This window comes from Pteropus vampyrus, unplaced genomic scaffold (assembly GCF_000151845.1).
Source record: "Pteropus vampyrus isolate Shadow unplaced genomic scaffold, Pvam_2.0 Scaffold69, whole genome shotgun sequence".
Taxonomy (NCBI): domain Eukaryota; kingdom Metazoa; phylum Chordata; class Mammalia; order Chiroptera; family Pteropodidae; genus Pteropus; species Pteropus vampyrus.
Window position 1 is genome coordinate 389,711 of NW_011888850.1, and position 14,315 is coordinate 404,025.

At 38.2% G+C, this 14,315-nt stretch overlaps 1 protein-coding gene across 10 annotated transcripts in view; it reads right to left on the reverse strand.

Annotated features, from left to right (window-relative positions):
- RAPGEF5 (Rap guanine nucleotide exchange factor 5) overlaps window positions 1-14,315 on the reverse strand; it is a 416,073-nt gene that overhangs the window by 80,684 nt on the left and 321,074 nt on the right. For all 10 annotated transcript variants that reach the window (XM_023531487.1, XM_023531485.1, XM_023531483.1 and 7 more), the window contains one exon: window positions 11,493-11,618. In XM_023531487.1, the coding sequence (XP_023387255.1) occupies window positions 11,493-11,618 (126 nt within the window). The remainder of the gene's footprint in view (window positions 1-11,492; window positions 11,619-14,315) is intronic.

Below are 14,315 nucleotides of genomic sequence, written 5' to 3' on the forward strand. Positions count from 1 at the left end.
CCCCAGACTGAGATGTCTGTAGCCTGCCATCCTGTCACTCAGAAGAAAAAGATACCATTCCTGGCTTTTCTATTCTGGACTGAAGCAGTCTCAAAACTTAGGTTTGGGCCAAAAGAGGATCAAAACACTCTTTACTACATTCTTACCTAAAAGTTCTGGAGAAGGCAGCCAGAGGTGGGACAGGAAAGAAGTCAGAGCTAAGATGCAAAATTGGCAAACCACAGGGGGCATGGCACAGGAGAATATGCAGCTGCAGAAGCTGAATATACCTCGGGCTGCTCTGATCTTTATTAATAAGGAATTTTCCAGGGTGTGGTAAACTTTTCTCAGGTCTGTGCAGATCTCCCCTATACGCCAAGACCATGAGTAATACTAAAAGACAGGAATTTGAGATTTACTGACTTAGGACGGAAATAGGTCTACTAAAAATTGAGATAAAGGTTAGATTTGATTGCCAAACTACAGTGGAAATGTCCTTTAATAGTTCAATAAGTCATGAGAGGTTTCAGACCACAAGCATCTGGCATTTACGTTTATTTCTTAAAAGACAATGAGAATAAAATCGACTCTCTGCTTTGTTTCAGGGTTTCTTCTCTTGGATTTTAAGCATTAGAATTCTGCCTTATCTAAACTCCAAATCTTCCCTTCATCACCTTGTTGGCTTAGCCCTTAATTTCAAACCTATGGGTATAAGTTAGCACCCGCTTGGGCTGTGGGTGCTTCTGCCTCTGTCGTTTTATGTTCTGGAATTCTATTCACTTACATCTTTTAAAATTCCAGCCATACAAATTACTAGAAGAGACGGTATTAACTCCATGGCTTCAATCATCCTTTGGGTCCCATCTTTTCAGAGTTATATCTGAGTATTGTTTTAATATTGAGTCAATTTTTAGAACTGTGCTTCCATATGGGTATTTAATAAGAAGCACTGAATGACCCCATTTATTTCTTGCTGACAAAATTGTTTGTGCCTGCTCTCAGGAGTTGTTATGTTAATTTTCTGATAGGGTAACTGCTAATAAATAGGGGAGAAGCAGTTCGACAGAAACGTTTTACTGGGGCAAGGGTCATTTCAATCAGGCTAGCCTCACGTCAGGGCCCCACAAAATAACACTTCAGGAGCACAGAGAGATAAAAGGACAAAGACTGAATTACAACGTTCTCTAACAAACCTGAAGGGTCTCTGATAATTAGTATTTTTATTAGTGATTTTTTTGCATTTGATTACAAAAGTTAAAAATTATCTATTTTACTAAAACAATATTATCAATGAAGATAATATTTTTTAACATTTTCTTGTATTTAACGAACTTCCAACACAATTGATTGTATAGTACTTATTGCCCATATTAGAGAAAACTCTTTCTAATCCTATTGAGCAGGTACCAGTTTTTGAATGAAATCTTTCCTTACTCAAACAATCAAGACACATGATATCTGAAGTTCTTTCCAATTCCGATGACTTTCAGCGGAAAACTCCAGGATACTCAGATTGGTTGCAAAAAATAATGCAGCATCATAATCCCTCAACTTGTAATAACAATAAGCTCATTGGGCAGGGAAAGAGCATCCATCAACCAGAAAATTCAGTTTGGGATTTAATTATGCATTGTACCATTTGGGGATCATTAGAATTCTTTATCCATAAAAGTATCAATATAGAGATGGTTTTACCTCTATAAATTCTAGCCAAGTCAAGATCATGAAAGGTTTAAAATATCATCTATATGAAGTACATACTCTTCCTCTTTGACTGCAAAGGGCCAAAATTTTACCTTGATACATTCCATACCACCTCTTTGTGGTCACTGAGATATGCTCTTATGACTCATTAAGTTTTCATGAGCCTCCTTACAAATCCCTACCGCCAAGCCACTTCCTGCCATCTTAATTGTCTTATCATCACCATTGTTCTTTCCCTGTATGTATTTCGTATTTCTTGGATCTTAAGGAACCCCTAATCCTTTATTCTGATTTGGCTTGCCTCAATCATGCCCAGCCATTACTGGAACCTGAACAAAGAAAACATTTACAAGGGTTTGTTAAAATTGTTGAGCCTTATTCACTTAATTACGTAAAACGTATAATAAAGGAACACACATGCCATATCTTATTTCCCTACCTTTTTTTTTTTATTACAGGAGGGAAATATTGGAAAAGAAAAACAAAACACAAAAACAAAATTTGAAAAACCTTTTCCAGGTAAACCTAAGAGCTACAGTATTGACTTTTGCAGACTAAAACAAGTCCCTTTTGCTTTGGTCATGGAGTGCACTATTTTTTTAAAAATTAAAGACAAATTTTTATGTAATGACAATAAGAACATGGTCATGTTTTAAGTAAAATATGGGTATTTAACATGATTTATTAGAGAAATATGTACTGCACACTTGCCCACAGTCTGTTATGTTCTGGTATTTTCAGCAATCTTCTATTTTTGCTATCTTAAAAAACATTTAGGGCTGCTGTATGCCAGATGGAATTTTTCCCTTCCACCCACTTCCCACTGCAAAAGATTCTTTGCATCTTACACGGAAATCTTTTATAAATTCCTTTTCCTCATCTTTATCAACTGAAGTATTTGAATCACTCAGAAATCATCAGTTTGGCTGAATCAATATGAGGCAAATATACAGCAGAGGAAATAAATTTAAAGTGAACATATATGCCTGCGCGGTGTTTATTAACAGAAAGTACTCACGTTACATGCAAGCTCAAAATTCATTTCTACGAAAATAGGAATCGAAGTCAACTCTCTAAAGAAAGTGGTGATGAAGTAGCATATTTTAGGATAAAGATAATGAACTGGAATTGAGCTATAATTGGACACTCTGTCTTCACAGGGACTTCAGCTCAAGTTTCTGGATTTGAGCTCCTCTCAGCAAAGCCTTAATGTTTATGCTGGTTACCCCTTCATGTAAAACCAACAGAAAGAACTCTGAAGAAAGGAGAGTCAGAAAGTTTTAAGAGGAGTGAGTGTGACCCATATTTCCTTCTGCAAAACTGTTCCCACAATGCATCAGCAGAGTCTCAAAATTTCAAATTTAATCATCTTTCTCCCTCTTGCTTTTTAAATTCCTCACAAGAACTCAATCTTGCTCTGAGCACATGATTTTTGGCTAAGCCTGTCAGGCCTTGCATCCTCTGACCCCTGAACCTCTCTCACCTAGCCTGCCTCTTCCCTCATCCCCACCCCCATCCCCTTATGCTCCAGACACTTGGTTCTGCCTTTAGAGCTACAGCATCCTCTCTGGCATCAGACCCTCCACATCGTCATACATGTTCTTTCCTCTGCCTGGAATGCCCATCCTTCCTCATTTCTCTTAGTTATTCTCCTGACCCTTTAGATTCTGTCTCTTCATCAGGGACCTGTGCACGTCTACCTAGACCAATTGACCTGCCCATGACAAGCTAACATTGCACCCTGTATAACACCGTACAGGTAACTGTGAATTCAGCCTCCGAATTTCTTGCAGAGCACTCACTCCCCAAAGGCAGTGATGTATCAGGACAGTCCCGGGGAACCAAGGCACATTGGTTCCTATGTCTCCCTACCCCTTGATATCGCTTCATGTTTTTATTTCCAAGCCTCGGTAGTACACAGTTGTCACGAAGGGCCGTCCATCTGTATGTGAAGAACTGTCTAGCTGTCTGTGTATCTTTACATTTTTGTCATGAAGCATCCATTATAAACCCAAGTGAAACTGAACCGCCAAAGATTTCTAGTGTCACCTGATCAGACAAAATCTATAAGGTAATAAAATTGTTATTTTAATGCAGATCAGTCCTTGATGCTGGTAGAGAAGAAAAGATGCCAGGGATCTGGAATGAGATATACCACTGAGGAGGGCAAAAAGCCAAAGAAAGATAATCTATTCTTCAATATTTCACTTTAATGATTTCTCAAACATACTAGAGATAATAGGGCTATTTTAAATTAACAAGTATAAGAACTAAATAAACCTAGGGGGCACCATTTGTACCACAGAGAATACAAGATCCTCAGAGAAGGTAAGTTCGATAAATCTAACTGAGCTAGTATCAATTTTCTTTTTCTTCTTTTTTTTAAAAAGTATTTTTATTAAAATATAGCTAACATATAATACTGTATTAGTTTCAGGTGTACGCCACAGTTATTCACTATCTATATACCTAAAGAAGTGATCACCATGATGTGTTCAGCAACCATCTGACACTCTACAACGCTATTACAATATTACTGACTAGATCCCCTATGCTGTACACCACATCCCACGACTTATTTGTTTTATACCTGGAAATTTGAACCTCCTATTCCCCTTCACCTCCCTCGACCACTTTTTTGATTTTTTAATTACCAATTTTCTTAATCGGGCCTTTCAAAAGAAACTTCAGTATTTTCAGAAAAATAAGCAAATAGCATACTGAAAAAGTCTTCTATCTTAAAAATACTGCAAATAAAATTTAAAAACCATTGGGACTTGCAATGGGGTTCTTGTGAGAACCTAAAAATACAAGTAATGAGCAGATGGCTCCATCGCACAGCATGAGCACATCACTGACTTTCACTGGCTGCCTAGCTGCCATTTTTCTGGAGGAAAAACAACAACAAAAATTAGAATTTATAGAGTACATGAAGTGAACCAAACTTGCAAACCTTGCTTTTGAACAAAGAGGAAGAGTGTGATTGCTGCAATAATGAAATACGTTTACCAAAGGTATTGCCTTCTCTCTGAAGGCCTGTGGAATTTCTTAAACACTTCATTAAATGCTGTCTTGAATGGTTACTTGTTTCCCATGCGTAAATTTTTTCCTCGGCTAGACTGTACTCTTTTTGGAGGCAAGAACTATCTTCTATCACTTTTGTGTTACTTTGGTGGCCATATTAATTCTCATTAAAAATGAACTAAAATCACTCACTCGAGGACGCTTCTTTCCTATGAAAAGGTGCTTTGGTACCAAATCAACACAAAGTCAAGATTTTGTTATTAAGAAAAAGAACGTGACTTTTACATAGCGCTTCTCAATTTATAGATGGGCAACTAAATATATTAGACATTGCCTATTACACCTGGATTCTGGCTTTCAACACTAAGCAATAATGTCATAAAATTCTATTTGTCTTTAAGTAGTTTTTTGGTTAAATCACTGGTAAACTTCAAATAATGCCAAGATTGCTCTTAACTTTACTTGACTAGATGGATAATGCCAATTTGACTACAGAATGATAAAACTGCTTTACCTTTCAATATTTCGTACAGAGTAAAAAGAGAGCTTTCGCCTTATACCTAGGTTTGTATGTATGTATGTATGTACGTATGAATTTATTTATTAAAGTAACAGACGAAATGAAAGTTGGGAAAAGGCCAAGGCCAACTTTTTATATGGGAAATAGGAGTGACAGCAGCCACAGTACTCCAAATCACTTCTCCCCTATTAATCCCTGCACAAGGAACCCTTTGACGTCGGCAGAATTCCAGGATGAGGCTGCAGGAAACAGGGCAAAGGAAATTCCAGGAGGGGTTGAGTGAGAGGGACCCTGCCCTGGCCGCAGACCATGCCAAGATTCAGTTTCAGAATGAAAGCAAAATCCCCTTCCCACCCATCTATCATAAGTGCATTCGAAAAGGGGAAGGAAGTAGGGTGGGTCCCCAGACTTAACAAAGGAACCAAAGAAAATGGGGTGGGGAGAGGGGGGGATGCAGATGTGGTCCCCAGGGAAAGTGTCGCTCGGCATGGCTTTCGTCGACATTTTACAGATCCTCATTTCAGCCACTTGGAACCTGGGAACGCAGTTCAGGAGCTACCGTTGGCTTTTCCACTGCACAAGTTGACACACTCCGAAGCATAAACTGCATTTCAGGAAAACCAGTTTCGGTTTTCTGGTAAACAGAGCAGTGGTGTTCCAGAAAACAGGTCCAACGTCTAAATATATATTTTAATACAGCTATTTGACTGATAAAATGCGAACAAGTTACATGCTTCTCAAATCTAAGTTAGGACTCAAATTAAGCAGGCACCTTATCATTCTTTTTCTTTTATCTTTCCTGCGCTTACCACCACCATTTCAATAAGGAATTGTTCTGTCTCTACTCTGCAGGGCTTTAGTAGGTCCTCTTTCTCAGGACTGTCATGATTCTTAGCATCTTGGCTTCCTGTCCTCCCTCCAACGACGACTGCTGGGAGAAGATGTGCTCCAGAGGCCACCAGACTTGAGTTCATGCTTAGCCCAGCTCTGTTTCATCACTCAGCAGCCTCAGCTTTCCATTCCGTCAAACTGAAATAATATCTTACCCCTCCTCCAATTCTCTTTTTTATGAAAACTAACAACACTAGTCAATGGCTCCTTATTATTTCTATAATGAAGTGAAACTTCTCGGCCCTCAAAATCCTCCACAGTCTGGTCTCTGTCTCATTTCTCACTAAATCTTCCCTCTCCCACCTCCTCGTCACCATCTCCTCCTTCATTCCCACCCTTGGTACTCTGGTGACAAAGAATGGTTTGCGATTTCTAAAAAAATACCTAGTATTTTGACATTTCTGTGCATTTTCTAAAGCTTTTCTTGCATTTGAAGTATTAAAATCCAACCTAAAACCTACTTTAAGGTCCACATTAAACTCTATCTCTGCCATAACAGAGAATCCTGTTTTTCCAGGTGTAAATTCCAGGTGTACACTCCTATGCCTCTCTCTTGGGATTAACAGCACTGCTTCCTTCTATCTATTATTTGTGTCAATGTCTTTTCGCCACAAGTTGATGATACTCCTCAGGGTAGGAGCCTGACTACACTACCTGGAAGTTGAAGCTACCACAGTTATTCCAGATACCCTACAACATTGGTTTTAATAGAGGTGTATTGAATGAATAAGTGACCGAGAGTACTCTTGAATAACAGTATAGTAACTCCAACTCAGACTATATGGGTCAGGAGAGCACCTCTAAAGTCATAGTTAATTCTGAAGAAGATATATACACATCATTGAAGTAAATGCGGAAGCTCTGGCCAAATAATCCAGTTTATTCAGGGGCTACCAGAGAGTCTCCCTACTTAAGGTACTGTCACAGTGTCTGGTCTAAGGAGAGGGTTTATGTAGTCCCCATACTGTTAGCTAGAACCCCCACCTAACAATTTGTTATTCAGGTAAACACTGAGTGCCTTAGCACCTATCTGACACCTGAAATATACTGCAGGAAAATAAAGCAAAGTGAATGTCTCATGCATCTTTTTGACAAAGGTGACCAACCATTCTGGTAATAAACAGAGCTTCCTTATGTCTACCACGATACCAAAGAAACCTTTATAAAAATTCAAAAATGGCTTAATATAAAATAGCACACACATCTTCCCATCACCAGTCATCAAATTCTGCCAATTTTACCATCTGAATGACTCAACATCTACGGCCTTCTTATTTCCCACAGTGGCCACCCTGGTTCAGGCTTATATGTTTCACCCGACTCACTACAACAGCTTTCTCAGGGTTTCCTCCAGTACCTTCCTTTCCCCATTCAATTGTTCCTCTAAAGCAATGCCAGGAGATCGTATGAAGACCACATCTGATTATGCCACTTCCCATCTCTGATGGCTCTCTTTTGCCAGAAAAGCGAGTCTAAACTCCTTAGGGTGGCTTTCCAGGTCTTTCACATCTGAATTCTAGCCTCTCCTAGAGCCCAAGGTCTTCATTCCCCATGAATCACCCAGTGCTCAAGTGGTGTCCTCCTACTTGTCCCTCTCCATGAAACGCTCTTCCCCACCCTGCCCTTCTGTGACCATCAGTCATTCTTCAAGGTCAAGCTGAAAAATCCCTGTTTGGTAACACAAGCTCCTTCCTCTATTGATATAATCATAGAATTAAAAGTAGAAAACAGGATGCCCATAAAAGAGGTAATTTCTTTAAAGAATTAATGACCAAATGTTAATTTCACTATCATAATATTTAGAAGAAAGAGCTAATTTCTGTCCCCTTCTTAAAGTTCTCACATAATAATTTTCAACACTTAGGAATGAGTGCTGGCTAATTTTGCCTGCAGCTAGTTCATAGAAAATAGAAAAACTAAGTGCTTCCTGAGAAACTTGTGATAATTATACATTTAACTTTTTTATTTCAGAAACACCTTGGCAAAAGCACAGAATGAAGTGATTCTCTAGTTACATGCATTTATAATCATGGCACTTACCAGTTTAAATAAATATTAGAAATGACTACTCAGAAAGCTCTAAGCCCCTTCAATTTGTAACAAGACATACCAGCAACAAAAGCTTTATTCTATCAAATTCATGTCTTTCTCCACGCAGGACTACTTCAAAGTAGCTTTCCCATTTTGGCATTTATGTATAAAAAGGGATGCAGCATTCTAGAACTGGAGAAGCAATGTTGTTTAGCAAAAAGAATGACTCAATAGGCAACTTGGATTCTAACTCAGATTTTATCACTGTCTCTCCTTAGCTTTGGTCCCAGGAATGACAGATGAGGTACATGAAACATTTTTAAAACATTTTAAAAAAGAAAATCTGTATGTCACTCCAGGGTTTGGTCGTTATTGTTATAACAAGAGGAGGAAATTGCAGACTTAGGTTTACATTAAGTAAACTGCAGTTTCCTCTGTACATGTTGTGTGTTCTGAGTTTTCATGAGCAAGAGCAGATGACGGCTATTGAAAAGAGAACACGAGCAGGAAAAATGAAACTGCTTCACCCACCTCACAGACACTGTAAACTCAATATGCAGGCAAAGGTATAGATACATGGAACGCTTGAAAGAGTAATATTATCTACCAGATGGCTCTTACTCCTAAAAAATTATTGTAAAAAGTGTAAGTATCTAGTGTTGAATAACCCATTTAGTGGAACACCACGTTGAATATGGAAACAACTTAAGTGCCCATCAATAGATGACTGGATAAATAAGATGTGGTATGTATATACAATAGAATATCACTTGGCAAAAAAAAAAAAAAAGAAAAAAAAAGAATAAAATCTTACCACATCTGACAACATGGATAGACCTAGAGGATATTATGCTAAGTGAAATGAGTCAGACACAGAAAGACAACAAAATGATTTCATTTATGTGTGGAATCTAAAGAATAAAATAAACAAGCAAACAAAACAGCAATAGACTCAAAGATACAGAGAACAAACTGATGGTTGCCAGATGGAAGGGGGGTTGGGAGGCTGGGTGAAAAAGGTGAAGGGATTAAGAAGTAAAAATGGGTAGTTACAAAATAGTCATGGAGATGTAAAGTACAGCATAGGAAATACAGTCAATAATACTATAAATAACTATCTATGGTGCCAAGTGGGTACTAGACTTAACAGGGGAGACCACTTCATAAATTATATAAATATCTAACCACTATGCTATATACCTAAAACTAATATAAAATATTATTGAATGTCAACTGTAATTGAAGAATAAAAAAAGAAAAAATTAAAACATTAAAAAAAAAAGAAAAAAGAAAGAAATATTAGCTCTGAGAATTGATTAGTTCAACTGATGTCATCCTGCAGGAGGGGGATGGCTGAGTTTGTATTTATCACTAAGGAAGAAAAATCTTTAACATTCACCTTTCCTTACTCTCAGCTTCATTAGGAAAAGCCTAGGTAGGAAAGGCCATAATTCCGATGTTTATTTATACAGCATCTTTCCTCTCAGAAGCACAGACACTTCGGAGCTGTGAATGCATCCACGTTATGACATTCACACAAGAAGTAAAAAACCTTACTGTCCCATTTTACAATCTTAAAATGAAAGTTTGGAGATAGATAACCATAAGCAAAGCTGCGAACCTCCTATCATTAAATTTCTGTCTCATGTGAAAAGTCTTTATAAGCATCAGCACCAAATTCAGATTTCTATTATTATTCATTTTGAGGGTATTATAGTCTCATTAGCTATGACTACAGTATTCCAGATTGAATATATAAGGTGAACACAACACAGTTCCCTTTTTAATAAGCATAATGTTGTTTGTGGCCTAAGGCTGATGATGTCTAGACTTGGTGAAGAGGTACTCTACTGTTTGTTTGATTTCAAAAGATCTTGCCCTATGCTCAGGTTGTTGCTGGCCCATTGGATCGAATATGAGATCCGTTGTAAAATCTATCATTCATTTTAAGGAGCACTAGGAAAGAAAAACGCCCACAATTAAACTATGACATGGTTTCAAATCATCAATCGTTAAAAGATTCATCGTGATTTCAGAGATGCTAAAAGGTGGGGAAAATGTGTATCTTGAAATCAATAACATATGGCATATGAAAACTGTTGCTCTTCTAACTAAAATGAATCAAAAGAAATATTGTTTTGAGAAATTCAAGCCATGTGCTGGGATATTCAAATATGCTAAAACAAGCAGAGGTTAGGAGTCAGTCTTGGATATAGTCAAACTTTAGGGTGCTTTTGACAACTTAAATAAGTCCCTAAACTTTTCAATAGTACATAGCAAAGTGAAGGCTCCTGAGACCTCCATTTGTACTTAAAGTCAATAGACACCCCCAAAATAGTTCAGTTACAAAGCTTGCCAAGTTATTCTCCCCCTTGAGACACTGTTAAGATTTGATGTTGCGCCATTAGAGATGTTACAGTATTAAACCGAACAGCCTGCCACCCTTGAACATCTCACCTCCTCTCCTGCTCAGTAACACCCTGGCATTTGTATTGATGGCCTTGGATCTGAAAACCCATGGAGCAATTTTTCCCCCTTGAAAAGGGGTGAAAATAAAATTCCAAGAAAGAATTAAAGTCCCAGAAAGACATGTTTATAAACACCGAGAAACTGTCCCCTTCATGAGCAACCCTGGCTAGGTCACCAAGAGTGAAGTCTTACAAACAACAACAAAAAGCCAATGGACAGCAATGCAGCAGAAGAGAGCGGTTCCACTGTCTTCCTGGCACGTCGGCAGTGCTCTCAGTTCTAAGGCTCGATCTGAATAACTGCTTTCAGGAGAAGCGGGCAGAGCAACCCTTTCCCCTCGTTTAACCACATCTAAACAATATCACTCTTGTTGGAACACAAACATTCATAAGAGACTGGGAAAACTCCCTTTTGATTCTCCTGCTTGGTGAGAACATCTATAATCTGTCTTTCTGTTCTTGTCTATTTCTAGTGACCTCAGATACATTTGTTTGATAACTTGAACCACCCCTTGTACTAAACGTAAACATAAAAGGACAAATTCATATTCTACAAACTATCGGATGGGGTGAAATTCCCAAGGTCAAATTTGAAAGCCATCAAATCAGGATCATAAATAGACACGCGTTCATATTTGCTTACATGCATTCTTATATTTCTACATGATTTACTTTTGAGATGAGTTCTCTTATAAATCCAGTGTCATAAACCACTGGCTACGATCTGTCATTTTTACTAGGGAGGATGCTTTTAGGGAGAAAAAAACAAACCCTAAAGAATTGAAAATAAAGTATTCTTTCCTCCAAAGATACAACCCAGGCAGAAACATTTTCCACCCCGTCAAATGTGCATCCCCAAGAGGAAAAAGGCTTACGTGTTCAGATTTCTCCCGTTCTTTTTTCTCTGTCTGCAAAAACTGACAGTTTTCTTTCGCCAGCTTCTGGACCAGTTCAATTCGTCCCATGTCATCTCTTTCCTGAAGCTTGCACATTACCCCTGCCTTAAGAGTTGGAGAAAAAGCGAAGATATACTTAAATCCACAGTCCCAGGACATGACACCGCTGCAAAGTTCACCTTATAATAAACACATCTTCTCTGTCTCCTGGATTAAATCATGGTCTTGGTAAAATATTTGGTCTTCCCCAAAGTGAAGTTTTAATCTAGGAATGCCACACTAAAAGTCTTAAAGTTGAGACCATTTATCAGTCTACTTTAAGAGAGTGAAGGGCAGAGCAAACTAAATCAATTGCTACTAACGTGTGCCCCTGACACGTCACTATTTGTTCCTGACAGCCTGTTTCCTGTTACATAAGCAAAGCCTAACAAGAGGTTAAAAACTCATGGGAAAGTTAGCCAGGAACCACTCCGGCAAAAAGGGTGAAGTGATACAGAGCACTAAAAATAGCAGTACACAACCTCCTGGTTCTTTCACTTGACCAAATCATTCCATAGACAAATACGCGGTTAACAAGGAGATCACAAGATTTTTTTTTTTTTTTGGACAAATGGAAAGTTACTATGGGGCATTATTAGCAAAATACTTCCAATGCTACAATAAAATATGGTGGAAAAGTTTTTAAAAAATAAGCTGGAAAAAAAAAGCTTAAAATTTCATCAGAGTTTGGAAATGATCCATGAAGCATCATATTTTTTTTTTATTTCACTAAAGTATCTAAGTAATAACAACATGAAGAAGGAGAATCTGAGACTTAGATTAGAAAAAAAAATGTTTGTTACAACACACAAATTATGAACTGTTTTTGCTCAAATTCTTTCGAAAATGGTTCATATGCACATATCAGGACATGAGCTAATAAAGAAATCTAAAGTTACTTTTGGCAGGAATGGTCAAAACTATGGAATTTCTGTTATACCCCATACAACCTACAGGATTTAAATGGACTCAGCAACATGACCAAATATGTAGAAAGGGCCAGAAGTGATCACAGCTTCATGGTCTTAATGCTTTGTGCTAAAGATACCCAATTTTTTTGAGTAGGCATCTGAGAAATGGGACCATACACACAAAGCAATGATTAAATCCTTATTCCTAGGGGCAAGGACACCTCCTCCTTATCTAGAAGTTTCTTCAACAACTAGGAAGGAAACAAAAAAATCCATAAAGTTGCCCAAATCACTGATTCCCAGAGGATAAGTGGAATTCCTCCACCAAAGGCAGAGATTTATTTTTACAACATCCCTCACAAGAGGTCTTCCAGTTCATTTCCAAGGTTTCCTTGAACAGGAATCTCAGTTTATCTTAAGACAGCCTGTGTACTGTTGGAGAGCCAGAACTATTGGAAAGCCCCTTATCACACTAGACAAAACTCTGAAACCATTGAAATTAAACCCATGAGTATGAGTTTTGCCTCTTAGAGCAACTGAAACTATGTCTATCTCTCATTCAATGACAATCTTCCAAATACTTAAACACTAATATTTATGATATCCTCCTTTTAGCATTCTCCATATATATCCCCCAGCTCTCTATTTCATTCATTCATTCATTCATTCAACAGATTTTATTTGAAAAACAATCGTGTGTCAAAATCTAATATAGGTTTTAGGGATACAGTAGTGAACCGCAACGACAAAAAACAAAGTCCCACATGTCACTGAACTTAACTACAGGGGATGTGGATTCTATAACATATAGATATGTATTATCGAATGGTAATACATGATAGGAAAGAAAATAAAGCAGGGTAAAGGGACAGAGAAATGATTGGAGGTGTTATTCTGATAGGAATGTCAGGAGAGGATTCTGTACTAAGGTGACATTTGAGTGGAGACCTGCAAGAAGTGAGGAAGGGTGTTCCAGGCAGAGGGACAGAGGTACAAGGACTCTGAGGCTTGTTCAAAGGAGCCAAGAGAACAGCACAGCTGAAGTAGAGTTGGTAAGGCAGAGGGACTGGTGGAATCGATTGTTCAGAAAGGTGTTTTGGGGCCAGATCATGTAGTTTCCTTACAGACTGTGTAAGGGGTTTAGATTCTTTTTCTGGACAAGATGGAGATCCTTTATTGAAGGTTTTAAAGATAGGACTGGCACAATCTGACTTACATTTTAACAGGATCATTCCGTTTTCTGGGCTGAGAAAATACTGTTGGGCGGAAAGAAGGAGTTGAAGCTAGAAGACCATTTAGGAGACTGGTCTTCAGATAAGAAATGGCTTAGAACTGGTGGAGGTGTTGAGAAGTGGTTAGAATCTGGAAATTTTTCAAAGGTAGGGCAGCAGATCTTGTTGTCTCCAAGATATTTGGCTTGAGCAACTGGAAGGGTAGGATTGTCATTGACTGAGACTGGGAAGAACGGAGGAGGAGAACGTCTTGGAAGGAATAAGCTTGCTAGACATCCAGGTGGAGTGGCTAGGTTGGTGTTCTGGACATTCGGGGGAGAAGTTCAGGCTGGAGACAGAAATTTGAGAGTCATCATCGTGTGGATGGTATTTAAAACCAAAGGAATGAGTGAGGTTACCGATGGAGTGATATAAACAGAGAAGGGGATAAATCCAGGAACTGAGTCTCTTGTTTAGATCCTGGAAAAACAAGGAGTAATCAGAAAAGAAGACTAAGAAGTAGCTCCAGGAGAAGAACCTGGTAAGTGAGGAAGAAGGTGCTTCAGGGAGGAGGGAAAGATAAACTGTATCAAATGCTTCTGAAATATCAAATAAGATAGATTCAAAGTACTTGATGCTGA